This window comes from Rhinatrema bivittatum, chromosome 17, assembly GCF_901001135.1.
Source record: "Rhinatrema bivittatum chromosome 17, aRhiBiv1.1, whole genome shotgun sequence".
NCBI lineage: Eukaryota > Metazoa > Chordata > Amphibia > Gymnophiona > Rhinatrematidae > Rhinatrema > Rhinatrema bivittatum.
Window position 1 is genome coordinate 13,622,776 of NC_042631.1, and position 26,015 is coordinate 13,648,790.

At 38.7% G+C, this 26,015-nt stretch overlaps 1 protein-coding gene across 2 annotated transcripts in view; it reads right to left on the bottom strand.

Moving 5' to 3' along the window:
- Positions 1-3,083: 3,083 nt before the first annotated feature.
- The window catches only part of KIF18A (kinesin family member 18A), an 87,337-nt gene continuing 64,405 nt past the window's right edge, over positions 3,084-26,015 (bottom strand). For both annotated transcript variants that reach the window (XM_029582350.1, XM_029582351.1), the window contains exons 14-17: positions 16,124-16,577; positions 12,925-13,032; positions 10,371-10,483; positions 3,084-3,529 (exon numbers count right to left, since the gene is read on the bottom strand). In XM_029582350.1, coding sequence (XP_029438210.1) covers positions 3,474-3,529; positions 10,371-10,483; positions 12,925-13,032; positions 16,124-16,577 — 731 coding nt within the window. In that variant the 3' untranslated portion in view covers positions 3,084-3,473. The remainder of the gene's footprint in view (positions 3,530-10,370; positions 10,484-12,924; positions 13,033-16,123; positions 16,578-26,015) is intronic.

The following is a 26,015-nucleotide window of genomic DNA, read 5'->3' on the forward strand; positions in this document are numbered from 1 at the left end:
ACCACATCCAATAGGTTAATGCAACAAGGACCACAGGCAGGGAGTTGTCAGTAGTGGGCAGTTCCTCAGCAGCACAAGAAGGGAATGCAACTTGAACAGTTATGCTCAGGTGCCATTGGATGGGGGGTGCCCGGGCTGGTTACAGTTATGGGCACCATAGTATCTCAGGTCCCTGATAGAAGTGTGTGGTGGGGGCCGAGGCAGTTAAGTGAACACCAGAATCTTGTCATTTAGACCCATGGTCTTGGAAGCTTGTAGAAAGTGACGTGGAGGCACAGTGCACAGAGCAGCTGTTCTTGCATGCCCTTAATGGCAGCATTCATGGATTCCATTAAGGGCATTCTGGGATGCTGCTGGGCAACTGTCTTATGAGTTGAGGGATTAGTTAAGAAGTTTGAAGTTGCACAGAATATGTTCTCAGCCCTTGCTGGTGGAGATAGGGTAAAGGGGTTAAAGATTGTCATTTATTATGTTTCATTTACATTTTATGCATGTTAAATAAAGCTGCTGTGGTAGTTTCATCTACTGAATAAAGCTTATTTGCATATGGAATAATGAGGGTTTTGGCAAACAGGGGTGTTTATTCCACTATACCAGACAGTACAGCATATCCAATTTCTGCTCCCTGCAGTTGTAAATAGTTCAGAGGGAACTAAAGCACCTTCAGGCACATGTACTCTTTGGCATGTTTCCAAAAGTTAAGTTGCATATCCTTACTTCTGTGTTTAGAAATGCTCATGGACTGGTTACTTCCTCTTCTCATATTCCCCAACAATTTAGGTACAGTGCTCTTGCTTTAACTTTATTTTCCTGAGCTGCTAGCAAAAAATTCGTTTGTTTACTAACACAATGAACATTTTACAATTAAAACAATGAAAATTTTAAAAATAAAGCTGATTATATTTACAAAATAAAAATGAAATGTTCAGACAAACCATGTAGTAAAACTTGGGATGAACTACAGAGAACTGACAAAATGAAAGAAGCCATGTTAGATGCACAAGTATCGTCATTCCCTTGTGTCAAGACCTTCAGTTGCACTCGTCATTGTATGCAAATACAGCCAGCATCCAAAGTGCTCACACATTCAGGCCGAGACAGTACAGTGCGCTCTGCGATTGGATGCATGTTTGATGCGCTAGCTTTACCCCTTATTCAGTAAGGGGTAATAGTGCATCGAAAACACACGTCCAACACCCCCCTCCTCCCAAACCTAATAGCGCCCGCAACATGCAAATGCATGTTGATGGCCCTATAAAGTATTCCCGCATGATTCAGAAAGCAAAATGTGCAGCCAAGCCACACATTTTACTTTCAGAAATTAGCGCCTGCCCAAAAAGGTACCTGTTCACTTTCCCGGTGCCCGGAGAAATTCACAGAAAAGCAGTAAGAACTGCTTTTCTGTGCACCCTCTGACTTAATTATGGTGATATTGAGTCGGAGGTCCCGAAAGTTAAAAAAAAAAAAAGTTTGAAATCTGCCCATGGCTCGAAAACCGGACACTCAATTTTGCTGGCATCTGGTTCCCGAACCCGTGGCTGTCAGCGGTCTTGAGAACCGACACCGGCAAAATTGAGCATCTGTCAAACCCACTGACAGCCGCCGCTCCTGTCCAAAAAGAGGTAGTAGGGACATGCTAGTGTCCCTAGTGCCTTTTTACTGCCGGCCCTAATTTAAATATTTTAGTTTACTGAATCACATGCACAGGACACTGGCCTGTGCATGTGATTCAGAGACAGGTAGGTTTTTTTTTTTTTTTTTAAAAACAGAATCGAAAGGTTTGCATTCTAAAAACAGAACAGAAACAGCCCTGTGTATTCAACTATTTAGAAGGCTAACAAACTTCTTGAAGATTAGTAATTGACATTTAAGAAATAATGCCTATTTAAAATAGGCATTAACACAAAGCTTGGAAAACTTCATGAAATATGAGACAAAACATTTTAAATGTACTTGGGCTCAACAATAAAATTAGTAAGGTTACAGTAATAGTTTAAGTAAAAACATATCTTAATAAGCATTACCATGTCTCTCCTGTAGGCTATTTTCATATTGGTCATAGTAGTATGCTCACTTGCACATATAGTCTGGCATCACATTGTTGGTAATAAAATACTGTGACTGTTTCCTCCAATTACATTTAAACTGCAAAACACTTCCTGTTTTATAATTGCTTATGATTCCTCCTTATAACCCAACTTAGACCTAATGAGTATAGTACATTAACACACACATACAGAGTGATTCAATGCACAATTACTAGCAAGTGTGTGTCAGGGAAATTAGCATAACAAATGGCCTTTAACTTTGCAAACTGTAGCACAAGGACAAAAACAGAATTTGTATTTGAGTACAGCCAGCTGTGCAGCTCCACAGGATGTCAAATTAACTTACAATTAGACAGAGTTTTTCTTTTAAGAATAGTGCATGAAGAAAGCAGAAGTTCTCTCCTGACATGTGCACGGATTTAGACGGATGCACTCTTAGGCCCTTCAGCAGAAGCACCCGTTCACTTGTGCATGAGTGAGGAAGAGTGAGCCCCTGGAAGGCAATACAAAAGCTTTCTTTCGAGCTGCCATATAGCACCAGGCATTCATGAGCAATATTTCACCGCACTAAAGATTGGCGTCAGCGCTGCGGAAGTGCAGCTTTAATCATTTAGCATACGTCAAATAAGATTTGATTGCAGGATAGATGTCACTCTGCTTCTGTAGAAGGCTCCTTTTTAAACTGTGATATGCAGTGTCACATCACTGGGGTATGAACAAGGACTCAGAACTGTAATGACTGTATATACAGACAAAATGTGAACCTGAATTGCAGTAAACTAAGATCTGCATACTACTGGATGGCTTGCTTTTACTCTACCTATAACCAGGTGCAAGGCAGCATTACTTGACTAGAGGGACATCATGCATGCCTTTTGTAACCAATACTCAGCGGAGATTTGATACCCTAAATTAGATAAGTATGAGAAAAAAAAAAGTGTGAAGCTTGCTGGGCAGACTCGATGGGCTGTTTGGTCTTCTTCTGCCGTCATTTCTATGTTTCTAAATTACTCTTATTAAAATGAAAGCATAAAATATTGAAAAGTGAAAACGTTTTATTCAGGTTATACATTCAGTGCCTTCCACATGTACATGATTAACAAGACAGTTTATTAATTAAAATATTCTCACTAACTAGTTAGAACTGAAGTCTTTATTCTTCTTGTTAAATACATACAATGAATGGTTTCCTTCCTGAATTACAAAATATATTACAATATTAATAAAAGTAATCCTATGCATAAGAACAGCACAGGTAAAGAAATGAGCCCGTGACTGAAGCTATTACTGTTTGACGCAAAAAAGAAAAACCCGAAAGCAAGCCCCCAATCCTTGCTCCTTCCCAGAAGAACTAGAGCTGCTTCTTTAGAGCATGTATGAAAGTCCGAGAGGATCTTGGACATTATGCCTTTTTTGTGCCACAGGTTAGATTGCCTTCTGAAATGCTTTTTGAGAGTTCCAGTCTGCATTCTTGCTCTTCCCTAAGGAAATAAAGAATGAAAAGAATCCCCTGCATTAAAACGAGAATTATGGTTTACTTCTCAGATTTGATTACACACCTTTCCAATTAGCATCAGGGCGAGTTATAACAATACCAATGTATACACAAGCCACAAACACCAAAGTAAATTAAAACAATAAAACTCATGTAAAACATAAGATAAACATTAACACATATCCCATTAAACCTCCCCTCTAATTGGGCATCCCAAACCACTGTAAACATTGCACCCCCCTTCCCCAACCCAGTACAGTCTACCAGCACTCAACTAAAAATAATTACAAGCCCAGAAATACTCCTTGTCTACACTAAGTAGTCCAGCTCGAACCATAAATCATAAGGAATGGCATTCCACAGCTGCGGAGCAAAACTGAAGGGTCTCCTTGTAGACTTAGCTAATCTAGCAACATTCAATGTTAATAGGTGTTGTGAAGACCGCACTGCCCTAGTTGGCACATGGTTACACAAAAGGGTAGCCAAATATCTAGAATCACCCTGGTGACTAGGCTTCGAGACCAGGGAGAGAATTCTCTGGCTTCAACAGGAAGCCAATGTAAATCCTGCAAAATAGGGGGCAATCAATGAGACTGGCTTTTCTTCTGTACATTTTGCTTTGCTGCATGAGCCAGCAAAGAAAGAACAATTACTAGGCTATGTTATAACTCAATGTAGCTGCTTCTTGGTTCCACTGAAGCTAACTACATGTGGTCTCATTTTGAGGTCTCCTTGCTTTTACCCATTTCATAGTTTATATTTTTACAGTAATAAAACAGTAAACAATGATCACAGTCCTGATTTTTTTTTTTAAAACATATTGCCCAAATCTTTTCAGATAATGATGGTCTATATTCATGTGTGACCTGATTTGCATGACCACATCAAAAAATACCAAGGCTCATACTGGAATGAATGTCTAAACATAAAAAACTTTCAACATTAACAGACCTTATTTAAATGCCCTTGGCAGAAATCCCTGAATTAATCAGGAATGAAAAAAAAAAACCAAAAAACTCAGAATGAAAAAGATTAAGCATGTTGAATTAAATGAAAGCTGTACTTTCTATATATTTTGCAGTACTTCAGCAGTACATAAATTGCCATACTGGGTCAGCATCCTGTTTCTAGCAGTAGCCAATTGAAGTCACAAGTACCTGCCAAGTACCCAAACATTAAACAGATCTCAAGCTACTACTGCAGTTAATGGACTTCTCCTCCAAGAACTTATCCAAACCTTTTTAAAACCCAGCTACACCAACTGCACTAACCACATCCCATAGCTTTGTGCTTTGAGTGAAAAAGAAATTTCTGCGATTAGTCTTAAATGTGCTACTTGCTAACCTCATGGAATGCCCCCTAGTCCTATTATTCGAAAGTGTAAATAACAGAGCCACATCTACTCGTTCAAGACCTCTCATGATCTTAAAGACCTCTATCATATCCCCCCTCAGCCGTCTCTTCTCCAAGCTGAACAGCCCTAACCTCTTCAGCCTTTCTTCATAGGGGAGCTGTTCCATCCCCTTTGTCATTTTGGTTGCCCTTCTCCACTGCAACTACATATTTGAGATGTGGCGACCAGAACTGTACACAATACTCAAGGTACGGTCTCACCATGGAGCGATACAGAGGCATTATATTTTCTGTTTGCAAATTTCGCTTTGATAAGAAAGATTATAGTACTGGATTTGTATATAAGTGGCAATGTAGACAGAATATTAAACAGAAGAACATTTCGTTAGGGAGATCTGAGGAATTGTCTCCTGGCTCAAACGAAGACCATGGAATTGAATCTAGAGCCTTTCAGTTTCCACATCTTTCTCAGATGAGTTTTGTGGAACTTTGAGATTGGCATGACATGAAAGGATAACCGAACACCAGCTCACAGAGATGTCCAAATCCACCATTATAAACATCTCTGGTAAGTAGCTCACTCAGGAGCAGATTGATATATTGGAGAAGGGCCTTTCATATGTTACTATCAGCGTCATGATCCGTTTTGTATCTAGGATTGATCTTTACCGATTTTTTCGTAAGTTACAGGTCAGTCTTTTTCATCACACCCAAATAGATTGTGACATTTCAGTGGTTTACCCCAAATCTACATTTATGAGTCTGGTATTGAATAATCTTAGGGCCACTGAATCACAGCACTATACTCCACAGTTCAATCTTTCAAAGAGAGAGTATGAGGGACTTAACTTTATCTTGGGACACTTCATTGGTTATAAAACCTGTCGACAAGGCGGGTGCAAGAGTGGTGCAAAATAGAACTCAGTATATAATGGAGGTATATTCTCAATTGGCTGATTGCGTTAATTACAAGTTAAAAGATCCTACAAATCTTCAGGAACGGATAGTCAGACGTTGAGAATGGCTGATTGCTTCCCTGGCCTTGAGAGCCCATCAAAGTTTTTGACCTCTGAACATTCAAAGATTCCAAACATCTATATGGTACCCTAAGGTGTACAAGAATATGGATAGTCCTCCGGCAAGACCTTATAGTGACTGCAATTGGCTGTTTTGGAGCTGCTCTCTATTTGTCTATTGTTTTTTTTAGAATCTATTGTACCTACCATTAAATTATATGTACGTGATACTGCTCATATGCTAAGGATCTTGGAATTTGTTGATCAAGTCCAGAATATGCAGTTGGTCACCTAGGATATCAAGTCCTTATATTCGAGCATCCAGCAACAGGAGGCATTACAGGTTATTCATGAAGCACTGGAAGCTCATGAATGCCTGCACAGAATTTATATAGACATAGTTTCTATCGCCTTACAAGAAAGTTTTCTGTTTTGAGAACTTGTTTTACAAACCAATTCATGGCATAGCGATGGGGGCCACGATGGCCCCCCAGTCTTGCAAACATATATATGGCAAGATTTAAACAGTTACATTTGTATTCAGCCCTATGGTTTGAGCATGTGGCTTTGGGGGTCTGGTACATCGACAACATTCTCTGTGGCAATCTGATATTTCATAATTACAAGTTTTTATAATTTGGTTTAATACTTTAGATTCCAATTTGGTGTTTTCTATGACTTATCCACAATTTAAGTTTTTTGATTTGGTTATTTTTAAATCTGGGACTACTCAGCACCACTATTTTTTGGAAACTACCAATAGGAACACTCATGCGATTCCACCTGTATCGTCTGAAGGTGGTACAGATAGGTCAGTTTTTTTTAGATGAAGCATTTGTTCATCCACCTTCGATTTTGTCAAGCAGTCTGAATACTTATTCAGATGTATTTTGCATCGTGGATATCCATACAAAATTATAAAATGAACTTTTAAAAGGGCCTTATATGCTGAATGACAGTGGCTCCTTTTAGAAAAAACAGATGCACAGGCAGAGGACAGACTGATGTGTGTACTAAAATATATGGCGGTAGCTCCCATTGTGGCCTCACATCTATAAATATTTGCCTCTTGCAGTTGCACAAAACATTTTCCAATAAACCATTAATAGCTTACAAACATGGGAATAATGTACACCCTATTTTACAGATTCAACTCCTTGTGTTTGTTGCTATCAGCTATCTTGGATCGGCTACCGGTTTGTTTTCTTGGACCATGACTTAGTAGTGCACTCTTGGCTACCTGATGCAGCAACAGTTGATGTGCATATGACATCTGCACAAGTCGGACATTGGAGATGTTTGTAGTCAATTACTGGCTCTTCATGGTGTGATTACACCACAGAAAGATATATAGGTTGTGGGAATATACTGATTGTATGACCCCCAATATATATTTGCCTGGGTGCCAAGAAATATATTGGCAGAATGCCCCATCCAATACATAAACGTCTCATTGAACAACGGAGCTGTATATCTATGAACGAACTGCAAGCCCCTATGGTGCAACATTGTGTTAAGTTTGCTCATTCATTTGCTGATCTCAAGTGACATGTTACAGAATGTGTGTTGACATACCGGGGGTGGTGGTGGTGGTGGTGGTGGGTTCCCCCCCCCGCATATATAATTTTAGATATTTTGGATTGACATCTCAAGAACAAATTGACTGATTTTAGGTAGGAAAATGGCACATTTCTGGTCTATTTGCCACTATTAGTAAGTTTTTCTGATTTTTTTTTTTTTAAATGTTGAGAATGTTAACCCTCTTGCTTTTAGACCTACGACATCCAATACACTGAGGAAGAACTGGTTCAAAACATGATCCTGTGCCAGGCTGAGAAGACAGGTGTCTTATAATCACCATCCCAAAATGCTTCTATATGGTGGTACTTGAGCCATGATATAAGTAGTTATTTTTTTATTGAACACTTTACCCATACCATAAAAAGAAGAGATTTTATCTGCAATTAAAAACCTTAATATATACATTCGTTTGCATGGGACATCTAAATAGACCTATAATTATATGCAAGGCAGAAGACAATGTTTAATTACATTACTCTGATGACACCTAGTATGATGGTCTAAGCTATGAACATTTTATTTATTCGTGAGGTGGATTTAGTGTTGCTCAATTGCTGCATCCACTCAAATTTTTATTTTGTGAAATTTTTTGGATTTTCTATTTTCATACCATCTCTTTATACTAAGGAACTCTCATGTGTGGATCCTTAAAACAATTTTATTGTCCTGCACATATGGCTGAGAAGTCTTTACAAATTTTTGCCACAGACCTGTATATTTCATTTTTATTTTTAAAGAGAAAAGAGAAATGATCTAAAGGACAAAGTTCTTCACAACATATAGTAGCTTCTGTTAAAAAAAAAAAAAAAAAAAAGCCAACACGACAGTCACATTTCTGTGTTATTTTATCATGTGGCCAAGATCCCTTCCCTGGGAGCACAGGTCTAGGATTCCCTTTCTGGCGGCTACGAAATATGTCAGCGTGGGTTGGGATCCCTATCTATTTAATATTCCACTTTTTACCATGAATGATCTCAAAGCGGATTACAATAAGTTTAAAGTAGATTACAATACTATTAGATCAAATGACATTGCTTGAGCATCTATATATATTTAAAGACAGATTCATAGTTGGGCTTCTTTGTTGCTGTAGAAACAGGTAACTAGGTTGTTAGGAAGTTTGAGGCAGCAAACAGACTAAGTGCTTTTTTGAATTGATTTTTATGTATTTTATACACATCATACTTATATATGGCCAGATATCCTCCCCCTCCAGTCTGAGCCAACAAGATCAAGAGCGGGTATAATAGATCAAAGAACAGAATATACTCCAATTTTTTTTGTATCATATAATACTATCAAGTTCTTTAAAACACTGTTATGCAATAAACTAGTCTCATAGTAGATGAATCAGGTGCAAAAGCAAGGCTGAACAGTGCAAATTATAATCATAGGGTAGTTAAAAAAAAAAATAAAAGCCACTGTGTAAAGGTCTTTTTTTCACCACTTTTTTCCAATGCAATATCTTGCACATACTGTAGATTAGTGTTGGTTCAGTCCAGAATAAGCCACAGCTGATTTGCCAGTTGCTGTAAGATGTATATCTTGATCTTAAAGATGTTGACCGGGCTTTTTTATTGACAACAATCGCTTTTTAGATTTGTGATGTTTTCTGGATAATGTGCTTGAAATATATATATCAGCTGATTGGTTAACTATGATTGAAATTATGGCAGAGTAACCATGACCTATGTGACTGCCATTTTTTAAGTGAGACACACAGACATTAGTCCGTTTGAAGTGAGTAAACAGTGTTCCTCGTTTTTGATAAAACCACAGCTGAATATTTTGTTACTCATAGCAGTAAGGAAATTGCCCCCGACGCAGACCTAAGCACGTGTGGCAGAGACTGAAAGCCAGTGTGTTTCTACTGCCAGTTTGGTACCTTTACCATTCAGAGATCTCAGGATCCATATATACACCCGCCAGCAATTGGCAGATCAGCCGTGACTTATTTTTGACTGAACCAACATTAGGCAGAGACTGAAAGCCAGTGTATTGCTACTGCCAGTCTGGCATCTTTACCATTCAGAGGGGACAGCTTTTTAGGATCCAAATATACATGGCAGATCAGCTGTGGCTTATTCTGGATTGAACCAACAATATATACAAGATAAGTGATTTTAACTGCATTGGGAACAAAGTGATAAATATGACCTTTATACAGTGGCATTTTATTGCAACTGGTATGATTATAATATGCACTATTCATCCTTGCCTTTGCACCAGATCTATAAGACTAGTTTAGTGCATAAAAAAGTGTTTTAATGAACCTATTTCCTATTGTGCAACAATACCATAAAGACTGGAGTATATTCTGTTCTGTTTGTTGATTGTATTTAAGAGGATCAGAAGTTGGGCTCGTTTTAGGCTTGATAGCATAATCTAAGCAAAAGCAAAACTCCATTTCAGTGATTTTGTTGTGTTTACACTTGTGTTATTCCAAGTACAGAAATCTTTACTAGAACAAATGCAATGCTGTTATAAAGCTATTGACAACCTAGTAAAGTGTGCTAGAACTTTCTGGAGGCAATTAAATATCTATATCTCATGTTAAACTTAAAATAGGGCCAGACCACCACAAATTGATGACAGTTTCCTGCAGATTATCTTTACACCCAGATCTCTTGTGTGCCTGGAATTTCTGGACTATAGCTAATCAAAACACAATATCTGACTTCACCAATTGAGATATTTTTCTTTTCATTATTCCATATAAATGGACATATCACATCCAGCAAACATCTTAAGTGACTGATCATAGCAACAAGCCATGAAATTGACAACTTGTAAATGTCATACTCTAATCTTGGACTACCTACGCATCCCTAGCCAGAAATCCCACTGTGATGTCTTACGTTATCAGCCGACACTCACCAGGTGCTCTGGGTACTCTTAACGCTTTACCATTTACAGAGTTGTCCCGTCGAACGCGTTTTGCTGCTTTTGAATCTGGATGATTCTCTTTCCCCACACTACCTGATGCAGAGCTATAAAAAATACAATTTATGTTATACTGAAAGAAATACATGGCATCTGTTTCTTTTAGCTTGCTTTACTTATGAAAAAAAAAAATTCATAACATACCTGAAATCCAACCCCAAAAATTTTAACAAATGTTCATACAACTTGCTTTTGGTGTTTGTATCCTTAGTACTAAAAGTGCTAAACTGATTACTGTGGTATACAGTTAAGAAATACAAAAGAAAAGAAATTCCATTTATATGTTGAGACTTTAAATACCTATAATGTACTGTTCTGTAGCAAAGACATAAAACATCAAAAAGCATTTTTAATTTGTGGAACACTGGACTGCCTGGTACCTCTGTGGCAATACTGTCTGCTGCTATGCAGGGGATCTGGGTTCAACTCCTGGACCAGCTTTTCACTCTCTGGGTTGATGGGGGATGAAGGCAGAATTCCAAGCACCCAAGGAGGGGAGGAAGACCTAGTGATTGCACATTGGCACCAAAGGTAGATGGACTTTCCATGATTTCATGGTTCTGGAATGAGCCCTGGTGTCTCTGGAATGACCGAGTTAAGTGAGTTGGGAGATATAAGATAGCAGAGCGAAAACTCTGGCTAATTGTGAATGAATGCTCACGGATGTCTTAGCCCAAATGGAAGCTGGCAGCCCAACACAGGAGGAGGAGGAGGAGGAGGAAACTGCCAGGTCCAAAAAATACCCCCCCCCCCAGTGATAGTGCATTATTTCATGTTTTATTTTAACTGCTCATGATTGAGAAAATGTGTCCCCATAATGTTGTCTTTATGCTAGATATATGTATTGCTTTTTATTTAGAAAAGGTGGCAGCTTTGGTCTATTTGCAATTTCTGAATGATTCAAACACCTAACCCCCTTCCATGATAAGTCATTAGGACATAAATCTACATGCTGCTGTGCAGATGCCTTATCAGACAGTATGCAGGAATATGGTGCAAACTGCTTCAGAGTGGATACTGGGAAAAAAAAACTGTTTATGGAACAAAATTGAAACAAAATAGTATAAAACAAAGGAGCCAAGAATAAGATTTAGAAGAAAGAACCATGAAATAAATTTTGTTCAACCTTGTTAGCATCAATTATACCATTTGCTTAACATCTTTGATGCAACATATTTTAACCTTAGGCTTGGTGCAAAATTTCCCAGTTGTCTCCTTACCAAATAATCTCTAGCAATATTACTACTACTGTTGCTTTGAAAGTATTTGGGGACGACAGAAGTTATAGCTTTGAAATATGAAAGGAGGTAAGTAAGATTTAGCACATTTTATTTGATTCCATTGAAACCAAGTAAGATGGGCAATATAGTAGGGACGTGCATGTGTTTGGTTTTGTTACATAAAATATGTATGCCCATGAAATATGTAAAATCAGATTTACATGCATATGCACAAAAAAAAGCATTTTACACACACAAAAATTAAACTTGTAATCCTGACTAGGGTTACCACGTGGTATGCCAGAGGTTTCTGGAGCTTAAGGAGAGGGCAGAGAGAGTATTACTACTGCAGGGCTTGTACATTTTGCAAGGATCCTAACTTAAGGAGGGATTTGAGATTTGGTGCTGCAAAGCCGAGTGATATGGTAGATAAGACTGTAAGAATCGGAGCTACATTACCTCTAAGGGAGATGGGTTTGGAAGAAAGGTTATTTAAGATGCTTTTCCAGGCATCTTGATTGCAGTTGAAAGAGGTCTTGGGAGTGTAAAAGCCCCCTGAGATAGAAGTGTTTGCTAAATCTTAAAACTGAAAGCATTCCTTCAGCCATCCAGAAGGGGGAGCCGAAAGCCAAAAGGGTAATTTACTTGCTGGAAGGCTCCAGAAGGCCTTGGGGCTAAATGTGGATTTTTGTGTTTTCCTCTAAGAGTTATTTGAAGGGGAATCTCTACCATCGTGTTATTTTTGGACTGTATCCTGTGACATGATTGAAGATTTCATCTCTGAAAAGGTGTTTTGTGTTGAAATTTACAATAAGTTTTCCTTATTTGGAACCAACCATTGGTATGGACATTGGACTGAGTTTGGTGAGTCTTCCCAGACTGGTATGGACCCCACTGACTATCCCTAGAGAACCTTGATTGTTTACGGGGCTCCAGCAGTATAACTCACTACCTCTGTAGCCTCCGAAGGTCACCCCAAGGAAATGGGGGCTACACATGCAATGAAAAGATACCAGAAGCAAACATTTTTCTATGCACAATCCTACGTATTAAACATCAGTGGTCAAAAGCATTAGAAAATTGTACTTAGGTTACATAATACCTGTCTAATTTAACAATTCAGTTTCATTACAATGTTCTACTTTTTAACCTGGTATATGGATATAAAAATGCACACAATTTTTTTTTTTAATTAGCGCTATAAGCCAGTGGCATCAGAAGATGCATGAAAAGAAAACCTTCCGATTACACTAATCTGTTCTACTCACCATAGCAGTTTCCTTTTATGCTGAGTAGCAGAAGTCATCGCCATATATGATGGTTTCTCACTCTTTGGTTTTGTGGGATTTTTATTTGGAAATAAGGAAAGATCACATCTATAATATTTTTGGAAACAGAAGATATTACAAAAATATACTGAGTAAAAAGGTTGGCATGCTAATGCTCACTTTAAGTTACATTTGTTTTTCCCACTATGAACTAAACACTAATTAAAAAGGAATACATTTTTGAAACACAGCAGAAGCCTATAATATATTTCAAATGTAGTCATAAGTGTGCAATATTATGATTATGTGATTTATTATGCAAAAATTAGCTGGCTTAAAACTGTCAAACTCTAGCTGTGTTTAAATAGATAATACCTTTTTGGATTCAAATAGCATTTTTATCCAAACATTATCAATGCTTTGGAATTGTATGCTAAAGTTGGAAAGTGCATACTTAGTGGGGCACAATGACATTTCCTCTTCCTTATGCAGCCCCCTGACAATCAGCTAAGCTCCCTCTCTCCTTGTGGACAGATACTTAAAGAGGGGCTGGTCTAAGGCCCAATAGTAGTGGTAGTGGCAGCAGCATGGGATTGTAAAGACAGAAAGAAGAAGAAATGGAGAACCCTTGGGTTCTCTCCATGGAGAGTCTAAATTTTTGGCAAGACCTGGGCCTTTAAACCATGGAGAAGAATTAAGATAGCCAGTCCAGGACTGGTCCTGCAGGATTCAAGAAAATGAAATTTAATGGGCATGACAATTTCTCATTCCTTATCTTCCTGCTAGACCAATCCAGATGTACAGAAAGTACCCAAGTCTCAACTCAGATGGGAAGAAGCCAGAGATACCCTGAGAACCTCTACTCCAAGGGCTACATATCTCCTTCAACTTGTACATCTAATCTGGAATATTTAGTAAAGAATGTAAGGAAGACCAAGTGGTTGCCTTACAAATGTCCTTGAGAACAAATGCTGAACTCTTCACCCAAAAGGAAGACTGATCTCTCATAGAATGACTGCATAACTTTCAATCACCACAATAAAGATGTCCTAGAATCTGTTTCACCTTTAAGAACCACCCCTCCCACACCCCACTGAATAGCACAAAGCGCCTATTGGTCTTCAGAAAAAAAAAAAAAAAAAAAAGTTACCTTCAAATATCTCAAGGACACAATGTCCAAGAAACACAGGATCTATCCTTACCCAGACATTCCTCTTTAGAGAATACTGGGACACAAACTGATTTAGATGAAAAGCAGACTCTTTTAGGAAAAAAAAACAAAAAAAAACCAGACAGTATTGGTCAAAAGAAGGCAGCGAGCATGGACACCACCAGTTAAAGGTCTCTGCAAGATAAGGTCTGCAATTCTGAAACCAATTTGGTGAAGCAAATGGCTACCAGAGAAAACTTCAAGGAAGCATTTTTAAATGGCTCAAAAGGGAGATCCAGAGCTTTAACACAGGTAAGATCCCACTGAGTAACCAGAACCTTAAAAGGAGAATAAATATGCTTCACCTGCAAAGGAAACAAAAACATCTGACTGGGAAGCTCCTCCAACCTGAATTTAACCTCTGTGCCAGAAATTGCCACTATCTGAACCTTCAGAGAATTAAAGCTCTTGTCTAATCCCCTGTACAGGGTATCTGCTGAAATGCCATTTCCAAACATAGGTCAGCAACGCAGAATGCTTGTGTGTTTCAGAAGAGTAGAAATCCTTGTGGAAGAATACCCATTCCTATGCAAGCATGACCTTTCAAGATCCAGGAAGACTGAAGCCGGATATTCCATGGAGATTGGCCCTGAATCCTAATAAGTAAGGGGAACTCTGACCGGCAGCCTGAAAAGATTTGCATACATGATAGCCAATCTGGAGCTAGCTGCCTAATAATTTTCTTAACTGCAAATCTGATCACCTCACTCAGTTCCCCTCTCCAGATTTATAAATTTATTAAAAAGCACTTTACCTCTGTTTACCTCTCCACTGGGAAAACTGATTTAATCCTAGTCTGTTTCCTGACTTAAGCAGTTTGCCATCCAAGAAAATACATTGCCTCCTATCCCATGACTTTTTAATTTTCTTAGAAACCTCTCATGGGGAATTTTGTGAACTGCCTACTGAAAATCCAAATTCTCCAGATCTACCGGCTCACCTTTATCCGTTTATTACCCCATTCAAAATATGTAACCAATCTGTGAGGCAAGAATTCTCTTGGGTAAATCCATGCTGGCAGTTCTATTAAACTATGTCTATATGTTCTGTGATTGGTTTTTAGAATAGTTTCCACAATTTTCCCCCGGCACTGAAGTCAGGTTCACAATCTATGGTTTCCTGGATCGCCTTGGAGCCCTTTTTAAATATTGGGGTTACATTGTACCTGAAACTGGAAGTGGCCAATGGACAATTTTAATAAGTCAAATTAGTAATAGATCAATAAAGCATGGGAAATTTTTCCACTAGACATATTTGATAACAAGTAATGCAGTATAGCTGTGTGGGCCATATGCACATTTAATTAGCTGAAATCTGTACTTTTCAAAACCTTGGGGAATATATCACCTGTGTGTCATATCTGTATGTTAATTGCAAAGTTATGCAATTCTGTGCAATGAACAGCTGGATGTTTAAAAATTCCGTGTCGCTGGCATTCATTCATTTGTGCATTAAGACACTAACAGACACTGCTCATGTGAGGGTGGATCATCCTCTCCCATTTGGGATGTAGTTAAGGTAGCATAGGAAAGAAATGCATTCAGTTAAGGTATTTAAGTACTGTGTTTTTTGGGCTTGACACAAATGCTGGAGTAGAAAATATTGTCTGTTTCATCGTACTAGATAATCTGTGATTTACGAGCGAGACCTACTCCAATTTAGGATTCTCACATTCAAGCAAGCAAATGATGTCCATCCAATTAAGAAACAGCAGTGTGGAAAATATAATTTTCTAATTTAGGTAGCTCAAAATGCACAAATCAGTTTGTATAGTCCAATCATGGCTGCATTGGTCTTTATCACGAAGCTACACATTCTAGCTTCTATTTAACAAGAGAGTTTTTTTTTTTACTAGGAAGAATTTTGTTCAGATTTTCAAGGATTTTTTTTTTTTTTTAAAGTATCAGTCACTGGTAGAACAGAAATCAAGAGGGCAATGGAATAGAATACAGCGTCTAAAAGGTGTAAAGGAATAAAAACATCCCATACCTTTGAAAAACACTGCTCCGTGCCTGTGGATATAAATCAGAGGAGTCAAAATTTGCAGCACTTGGGCCTGGACACAAAATGATGGTGGAGTTCAGGTTGATCTGGTTACACCCTGTCGTCACATTAGAATTAATATCAGTTTTTCTCTTCCCTTCAACTGGAATATTAAGGTCCCAGTTGTCAAAACTGTTCGCCAGAATGTTTTGTTTTGTGACCGTCTCTGAGCAAAGATCTGGCTTCTCTGTTCCTCTGCAGATTTCAGGCGTGTAGAGGATAGGGAAGACTTCTTCGCTGAAGGATTCGTCCAGTTGATTATTGCTCAGTGGGTCTGGATGTTTAGGGTTCCTCCCCAGGAAGGGCGATTCCATCAGCCTCCGCTTAGTCTGCTTCTGTGGAGGTAAAGCAGCCTCTCTGGATCCTTGCTGTGGGATATCCTTGGATTCTGAAGCCTTCCCTGTTCAAACACAACCACAGGTTAACATCGCCTTACATTTGAGAACAGATTTTACAGTGAAACAAAGCCTGTCCAGCTTTCAGATTCACTACGCCTTTTAATATACATTTTTAATCAACAGCTGGGTGTTTTCTATTGGCAAAGTAAGACAATGTTTATAACCCCATGCTAAACTTTAACAATGCATCTATTTTTCTGTTGCCATTCTTTTCACTAACAGAAAAGAAAATCTCATTTTCTTTAACACTTAATGTATACTTTCTAATTATGCAGTAAGGATCAATGGACTGTATGCTGAAATGTATTCATTTGATTCATATTCTGCCTTTCAGGCACTTTAAAGGAGGAGATTACATTTAGGTACTGTAGGCATTTTCCTGCAAAGGGTTTACAATCTATCAGGCCCTAAATTTGTACTTGAGACAATGGAGGATGAACTGATTTGCCTAAGGGTTACGAGTGGCGGCAGTGGGATTTGAACCCTGGCTTGCAGCTTGATGTTTGAACCACTACACTACTCCTTCACTCCACACATCTACAAGGAATGTTGAATATAGAAAAAAAAGATGTACTTTTTTTTTTAGAACATGCAATTAATATGCTTTTGGTTAGCCAAGCGACTGGGATTTATGTGAATTTGGCCTGCTTGGTTGATTTCTTTCCCTGACTGTGCTCTCCCACTTAAGTAATCTTTAAGGTTTTAGGTTGTGTCTGGCCTTTTCTCTAGTGAGCATGGCATGAGTCCAGGGGCAAGTGAGGGTCTTTATCACCCTCATTTCTCTGTGACTTTATTTTTGTATTATGCACTGTATTTTATGACAAACACTTATTTTAAGTTGCTATAGGCAAACAGTTGAGTTTGATAAGGCAAGCATATATGTGCAATAGAGCTTATTTATGAAAAAAAAGTGTTACGTATACCCCAGGGCCTCTGGTTGGTCATTCAAACTTTCGTGGTCACTGAAAGGGCTGCAAAACCTGCCCCTTCCCATGGAATAGCTCAGTACTTGAAAGACTGGGGAAAGAGCCTGTTTAAATTCTTCCCATGCGGATGCAAGGCAAACAATCATGTAGGTGTCTTAATACAGTTTTTAAAGGAACACTTAGCTTAAAGGGCTTGTAGCAGTTTAAAAACACTGAGCAGGGCCAGTTGACACAAAACTAGCCGGTGCATGGGACTACCTAACACTGGTAGTGTTCCAGCAGTCCCCTTCATCAGGGGCTGTGTAAGTCACTATAGCCTGTATCTGCTGCCCAGTGTCGGGCAGTCCCGTGGACTGGGTAGTTTTATGTTCCTACTGAATGGTCCTGATCAATGTCCTTTAAACTAAATGCTACTTTAAAAATCAGTATCGACATGTTTTTGGATTGCAAGCCTGCCTAAATACTGTACCAGTTAAAGACTGAATTTAAAGAGTGATTGTGTGTATTTAAAAAAATTGAAAAATCAACTGGATTTACTGGCCTTTCACTGATAAATGACACCTACCCCTGTTGGTACTTTAGTTTGAATTAATTTAGCTCACCATAGTTTTCTCCACTAGCCTTTTTGCTGTTTAATATTGATTCGCTAGGGTAGTAGTGTAGGTCTACTTGGGTTCTTACAGATAGAAATATTTACTATTAACATCTCTTTTGGATGCTTGAAGGGATATTCTACTTAATATATGACCATTCCTATTAAAGACTTGAGTGACTCATTGATCCCATTTTAATAAAATCACTAATTTTATGAACTGAGACCAGGAAGAGAGACAGATACAGAAAGTGCATCCTAAAATCATCAACTATCATTGTGGATACTCTTTAAGGGGCTCTGCTCAGACAATTAGTAATGGAACCTACAAAGAGGGGGCAATACAGGACCTGATACAAACTATAGTCCCTAATGTTCAAGTAGGTGTCTACCTGAGCACCAGAGGTCAGATAGTATGGTTTGAGATAATGGCTAAGGTGAAGAGGAGTTTAAAAAAAAAAAGCTCAGTCCTGGATTCAAAAGTGATAAAATGGGGAAATACCTTAACAAGGAACTAACAGGATAGCAGGATATGGGTGAAGTAGAAGAACAAGTACTGAACATTATCTGCTTTGAAGATCCAAAAAGCGGAATATAAATAAAATAAACTGAACTAGACGGCGTTATAAGGGCAACTAATTTTATGTAAGGGAGGTATATAAATGCAAGAATACAAGGAAACAGATACGGATCGTGGCTAATAAAATAAAGGCCAAAAGACGACAACAAATTAAAAAAAAACCAATACAGATGTAGTTTACATATAAGATACAAATACAATTCCAGCAGCAAAAAATAAAACAAAATCAGCAAAACAATTAGACATTAGAAAGCATAAAATACATAATACAGCAGAATCAAAACCAAAAGATATTTTCCTACCTATACACATACATATCTGAATAAAAATCCTTAAGGACATAATTAAAAGTACCTAATAAAACCAGAGACATTAGAACCACTATCAATACAATTAAATTGGGTGTATTTTGTATATTAATGAGTTAATTTATAATTCAAGTGTTTGCACAAAATCCAGGCTTTTACTTTTCAAATTTTTAAATAATTTTTTTAGTTCTAGTTGGAGAATTCCACAATTGGGAAGTCATAAGCTAAATGACTGCAGCATGTGCAGTGAGAAGGGACAATATGAATTCTAATTGTGACAATGGAAGTGAACAAACAGGTTTATGAGAAACCATTAAGTCAGCAAGATATTATGGTCAGTTCCTAACAATGAATTTAAAAGTAACGATCTTAAATTTAATGTGAAAAGCTACAGGGAGCCATTGAAGATCAAAGAAATGGAATACCATACAAAAAAAGCAATTGTATAAACTCATGAAAATGAAACAAAACTGGACAGCCATATTTGTTCTCTAACTGAAGGAAAATCTTAAGACTCAGGATCAAAAATCCTCTAGAAACAGGGTACTGGGAACACTGCAAATTCAAAGTCAGAAACTGACAAGTAAGCTGGTATGAAGAGCATATGAACAAAAATAAAATGGATGAAGGAAAAAAAAAAAAAAAATACCTATGACTTTTCTGAAGCAAAATACTAGTCCAACAGTCTAGCAATACAGGGCCATCAGAAAGGTACAAAAGAAATTGTAATTCATCATACCCAACTAGATGGAGACCATCACCTCATGTCACATCTACTCAGCCCCCTTGTGTGGAAAATGTAACTGATGACTGGAATGAATCATTTAAGACTCAGAACTTGAACACGCAACTGCCATAAGAACATGACAATCAAGAACACCACAGACAAGCCTTTGTTACCACAACCCATGTGTGTGAACTAATTGGGAACAACAAACCTTAACCATCACTTATCACAGCATGAAGTTTTAGTACTTGGGGAGAGAGGGCAGATGGTGTCCCCTTTGCAACAGGATGAAAATCTACTTTATTCTGATCTAGAAGACTATTTTAGGAATATACGCTTAACAGAAAAAAAGCAAACACTCCTAAAATCTATTAAAGTGATTGTACTTTCTAAGATAAGCAAATGCAACAGAGCCACACTTGGGACTTTAGTAAAGAGCCATCTTTAAATAAAAGCTGCCAGTGGGTGAACACAAAATCCCCTTCAAGCTCAGTCCTTTTTCCTTGTTAAAAACAAGTACAATAAACAAGGAAAAATTAAGCCATAAAAATAGACGTTACAGGGAAACAGTTGTGTTGCATTCAGCAAATAGGCACAAAAAATGGAGAGTCAAAAACCTCTCAACGGGAAGGCCATGTCAAGACTAATACCGGTGAATTTGTGGAGTAAAACTACTACTACCCATTTCTATAGCGCTACATGACATATGCAGCAAAAACTATTAGAAATATAGAAAAAGTCCTATTATCCAACATGCATGGAAAACTGAATATGCTGGTTATCTGATGGCCCCTTGCTTCCTACTTCAGGCCGCAGCCTGCAAGGGAGGGAATGTTGCAGGTGTGAAAATAAAACAAACAAAAACCCAAAAACAAAAATGTAGAACAAAGCAGAGCAAAGCTACTATGCTCTCTAATGCTGAGCATTCTGGTTGGTTGAGTGCTGATTGTGGGGTTTTTGTTTTGTAGTAATCTGTCACAGCAAGGCTCAGCTCAATAGGATGAAAAGAAATAAAATTGATTTACTTTCTGGGAGCAATTTTCTGACCTCCTGTGTAGTCCTGCTGTTGGAAATTGCCTATGGATACAAAATATCAGACTTTGCACATTTATTTCAGGTATTTATATTCTGCTTTGCGAGCATTTCAAAGTGGATTACATTCAAGTGCAGTAGGTATTTCGCTTTCCTCAGTGGGCTTTTTCTGTGGACAAAAGTTGTTGGAAAACAGTACACATTTGAAAATGAATTGTTTACCTACCCTGCCCCTGGAAAGGACACACTTCAATCTGGCTAAAAGTATGAACTGCACAATCCAGCTTGTACTTTTAGCCGAGTAAGTGGTTTTGAATATTGCCCTTCTCATGGACCTTAGTGCATGCCAGCCAGAAGGCAACACACCTCTTCTGCAAGACCTACAGTACCTGAAAGTAATTTGCTTTGAAGTGCCTGCAAGGCTGAATCTAAAATTAAATTCAAATGAGTGAAGTGAAATCTCTCCCTTTTGTGCAGGAGTCAAAGTCTATCACCATCTCAGGCAAGTACATGAGATGCGTTGAAAGCAACAATCTGTTCTGATGGAACTTAAGTGTAAAGTGGATAACTCAATTAGGCCTAGAGCTGACCAACACTGTGGGCTGAAGCAACTACCAAAGGTTATCCTTCCAAATCAGGAACTTGAGCTCACATGAAAACAATTGGAACACCACCAAATTAATACCTCTAACACTGCAGGATGCTTGACAGGAGCTTCAGTTGATAAAGCCCCACATCAAATCTGATAACTATAGGCTAAATGGGACTGGCTCCCTTCTACAAGGTGGTGAGATGTAACAGTTGCACAGAGATGGATCATTACCTGTTTTGAGTCCATACTCAGATGTAGAATATTTAAACAGTTTTTCTATGGAGCAAGAGAAAGGACCTCAGGTAAGGATATCAAACTGGCCTGAGGGCCACAAACCGGCCCAGTTTTTATTGTATTCCTAATGAAATGGTACAAGCAAAAATACAGAGCCACCAATGAAAAGGCTTGAGCTAAACAAATCTCATGCATGTTCATTAGGGATTGCCTGAAACCCAGATTAGAATGCGAGGCTTGAGAACCAATTTGACACCCTCGATTTAAGATTTGCCCTCATACTAGATGGCAAGCCTCCTGGCACTCTTTCTAGGAGGTTAGAGTTTAGATACTTTTAGGCATCTTCTAAATTAGGTGTTCTAAACCAAGTACTCTGGACACACCGAGCCAGTCAAGGTTTTCAGGATGTCTACAATGAATATGCATGAGAGATCTGTAAACAATAGAGGAAGTGCATGCAAATCTGTCTCATGCATATTCATGGTAGAAACCTGACTGGCTAGGTGTTTTGAGGACTGGGTTGAAAACTACTACTCAGAAAGACTTTACAATCTATGCCTAATCAGTTTGCAGCACTCAGCATGTGAGGGACATCATTTGTGAGCACTTTGGGCATCTCCTCAAGCTTTCAATTTGCTTCACACATGGTGAGTAAAAATCAGTAAAGCCAAATCTTCAAAGGAAAGATGCACTGAGGAGGGGGGAGGGGGAGAACCCTTTATGGCTGTAGCATTGACAAAGTGTGGGTTTCTGGGGGAAAACCAGCAAAGAACTTAACTTAAAAAATGATGGAAAAACTAAGGTGGTACTGGGAATGAAGAAAAGTTAAGTACAAGAATGGCTAGCATCAACTTAAAAAAAAAAATCAGAGATGTAAACTGACCTTTGTGACCGGGGAGGGGGGGGAACGTTCTCATCCAATGATGGAAAAAGGAAAAAAAAAGAGCACATGAAGGTCCACTGGCGCATGTGAAGCCCTGCACTTGCCTAAGACGTTTTGGAAAAAATCCTCTGAACCAGAACAAGATGAAGTCACATGACCTGTGTGGACTTCTACTGCATCTGCTGGTCATTGGAGAACACAAGCCAAAATGGTCTTCAAGGAATTGGCACAATCACATGGAATATGCTGGAAGGTCTTGCTGCATTACACTGTGAGGAAAGCTGCTAATAAGTATCTCTTAGTAACAATTCAAAGCTGGAACTCCAAGACAAATCATAAAAAATGAACATTGGTACTGGAAGATTAATCACTCAACCAACCGTTCCCTGCTCCTCCAGTTCTAGTTTGATAGTAATATCTGTTTATCACATCTTTTGGTTAGATATGCAGCTACTTGGCAGACCGGAGAGACTGATGAGCAAACAATGGAAACTGCTTCCCCGTTAATATTTTTTATTCTGAATTATAATTAAGATTTGTCTAAATATTGTTAACCTCTTTTGCATATTTAAGCAGGCATGTTAATATTAGCCTGCTTTTCTTCAGAAATTTCAATTCCTGCTTAGATGCAGAAGCACCATGTGGACCCTGGATTACAGCAAAAGCTACTGAAACTTTACATATACTAAAATCATTAGCTTTTCAGCTATTCTGGCTATAATATGATTTTGGATAGTAATTATCCCAAGAAGCAATTTCACTGGTTGATTGTGTTCTTTTGTCAGTGTCAATTCCCACAGCCCAGCTATGAAATTAGAGAAGTCTCAATTTTCTTCTGTGTATTTTTCTTTTTTTTTATAACATAATAGAAATAAAACATTGCTAGTGGTATTAAAATGGCTCATTTATACATTTCTTCACTAGCTCATTCTTTGACCTTTAGTCTTGCCATGAACTAGAGACATGATTAAGTTTTTCATTTAACATGTTCTTGGTGCCTTATTACTAAAATATTTTCAATCTAGACTGCTCTCCCTAGTAGTGTTGGAACAGCCTATGGTAACTATGACTACGTGTTTACAGAGTCTGAATGTGGTAGGCTGGGTGATCGCTGAACTTCAAATCTCTTGGGGTACTATGCTTCTGTGAAACTGAATAATGAATCTAGATGACCCAATAGGAATTCAGTTTTATACCCTTCACCTCACACTGACATTTATTGCAAGAGAGCCAAAAAACAACAGCCTTAATGCAAGGACATGTAAACAGTTCCAGTACTTGTTGCATTAAGATGTATTATTGGGATGCATTTTAGACCAGATGGAGGAAAATTATACATAAGCTTTCTGAACAAATCATTTTGCTTTGGCATTCAAACAGAACAGAAAACAAAAGCATTCGAACACCGCAACTGAAAATAGAATGACTCCCAAACACTATCTAGATTTTTAAAAGGAAAAAAAAACAAAAGAACTTTGTCACTACACAGTCAATTTAAGAGGCCAGCTGGAGGGAGATTTTGATATGCCAGGGTGATAGTAAGGTTAAGCTCTATCTATCTATAAAAGACTACCATGGCAAGTGTCTCAAGTAGCCTTGGATAGTCAAGCCTCTTCTTGGCCTTTAGGTGGCAGGGTCATGATCACTAACAGGTATGGCCCAAAATGAAGATTCTAGTACCCTAAAAGCAGTAGCTTTGGGTAGTTATGGCTTCTTAGCTGTGGATGGCAACACATCTAGGAGAAAGCAAACTGATTCTCAACTTCCACTGTTTTGTATGTAACCTCAGGAGAAGTACAAGGCTTGGAGGGTAAACCCAAACAGAAAGTCAGGTGCAGAGCCCTGAAGGTAGTTCAGTATCAATTCTGACAGTCCTGCAATGGACCTGGTACCAGACTGTATTGGCTCTTGTCTCTCCTCTTTTGAGCATACCTTGATGCCAACAGGGACACCCCTCATGCTTAGGCAACACAGTTTCCATATCACCTACCCAGTTTTAAGAGCTGGAGAGGAATCTCCAGCTTTGCTTCACAGCGTTAACACAACATGGATGGCAGTAGTCATTTGCAGCTGCATTGGTTGGTTGCCCAGATTTACACTCCCTGACAGCCGTGCCAATCTGTGCATATGGCAGTATAAGCTCAGCTACCAAGGTCTGCCCTCTATGTCAGCTGCATCATTGCTCTGACCTGGGGGTCTCTTCCACTGGCAAGGCCACCTCCTCTTCCTCCTTGATCCATATGAATGCGCTTCTAGAGGGTTTCTAAGAAACCAATGGTGCATAAAAAACCCTTTTTACCAGCACTATTTCCGCAAGGAAATAACCTCCCTCCCATGAAACTAGTGCAAGTAATTTACTGCTTGCTGCACTTTAAGACTTTCTGCCAGCTAGACTTCTGATTTCTTAATACTGCCTGGCACCTCTCCCCCCCACCAACCACTCCATGCTGGAAGCTCAAACTGTATTGTCTTATTTTTAATAAAATCCACTGTGTACCTTGAAACTAAAGCAATAGCTCCTAATGAGAAGCTTGAGTTCAGCTTCAATCTCTACCAGCAGCTGCAGCATGATCTCCAGGCCAGTATTCAGCTCCAACTCATGGGGGAGAGAGGAGGGGTCATGGTCAAAAGGGCTTGTCCTCCCATAACAGCTTTATGGCTTTGATCCTCAGGGAAAAAGGTGGACAGGGAGAGAAGTCAGTCCTACAGGAGAGCTTGAGCCTGGCTGGGGTTGTTATAACTATATCCAGCAGTATTTGCTCTGGATGAATTAGGGGATTGTAATTTTATTCTCTTATAGTAGTACCAGTGAAAAGTGCCTGGCATTGTTCAGGTAATTTGGGGTGTACGTGCGCACATTTCTGCCTGTGCGTGTTTGGGTAAGCTTATGTGCAACTCTGCATGCTAGTAACAGCTTGCGTACATGCTTGGTGAGAGCCAATATCTGCCTCTGTGTGGGAGCTTTGACAGGGGTTCACAGTGTGACTGACATGGCCAATTGACAAAACTTCTATATAGATAGTGTATTGGATTGTAACTGTTGAATGTTATTTGCTGTTAGAGTATTTTATTACTTGAATGATATAAATGAAAATTGCATTGTACTGTTTGCTTTAATTTTACGCAGGTCTCCAGCAGGTCCCCATCAGGTTCGACTATAAGAAAAATTTCCCCGATTGGAATGATTGAGCTTTAAAATAAAGTACATATTAAATACATTAATCTGAGACTGGAAACATTTTAGAAGTACAGAGACAAAAAAACTCAGAGAGGTTCAAATGTAGTATATATTAGAAAAACAAAAAATAAGAAATAGGTGACGTCACTATTCAGCATGACTGTAGGGCACCCTAGGGTGCCAAGGGAGACAATGTGATTGGTCCAGCAAGTGGCTTAGAAGAGCTATATAAATGGAGGAATAGAGAGACGCCGGATTCAAACATGAAGGCGCCGCTCACGCTTAGGAGTTGATATGCGAAAATAGAGAGTAGTTTAAACTTGGGTAGTGGGACGCTGGTTGTTACGAGTGATGAGGATTAGACTTAACAGTTTTTTAAAAATATTCT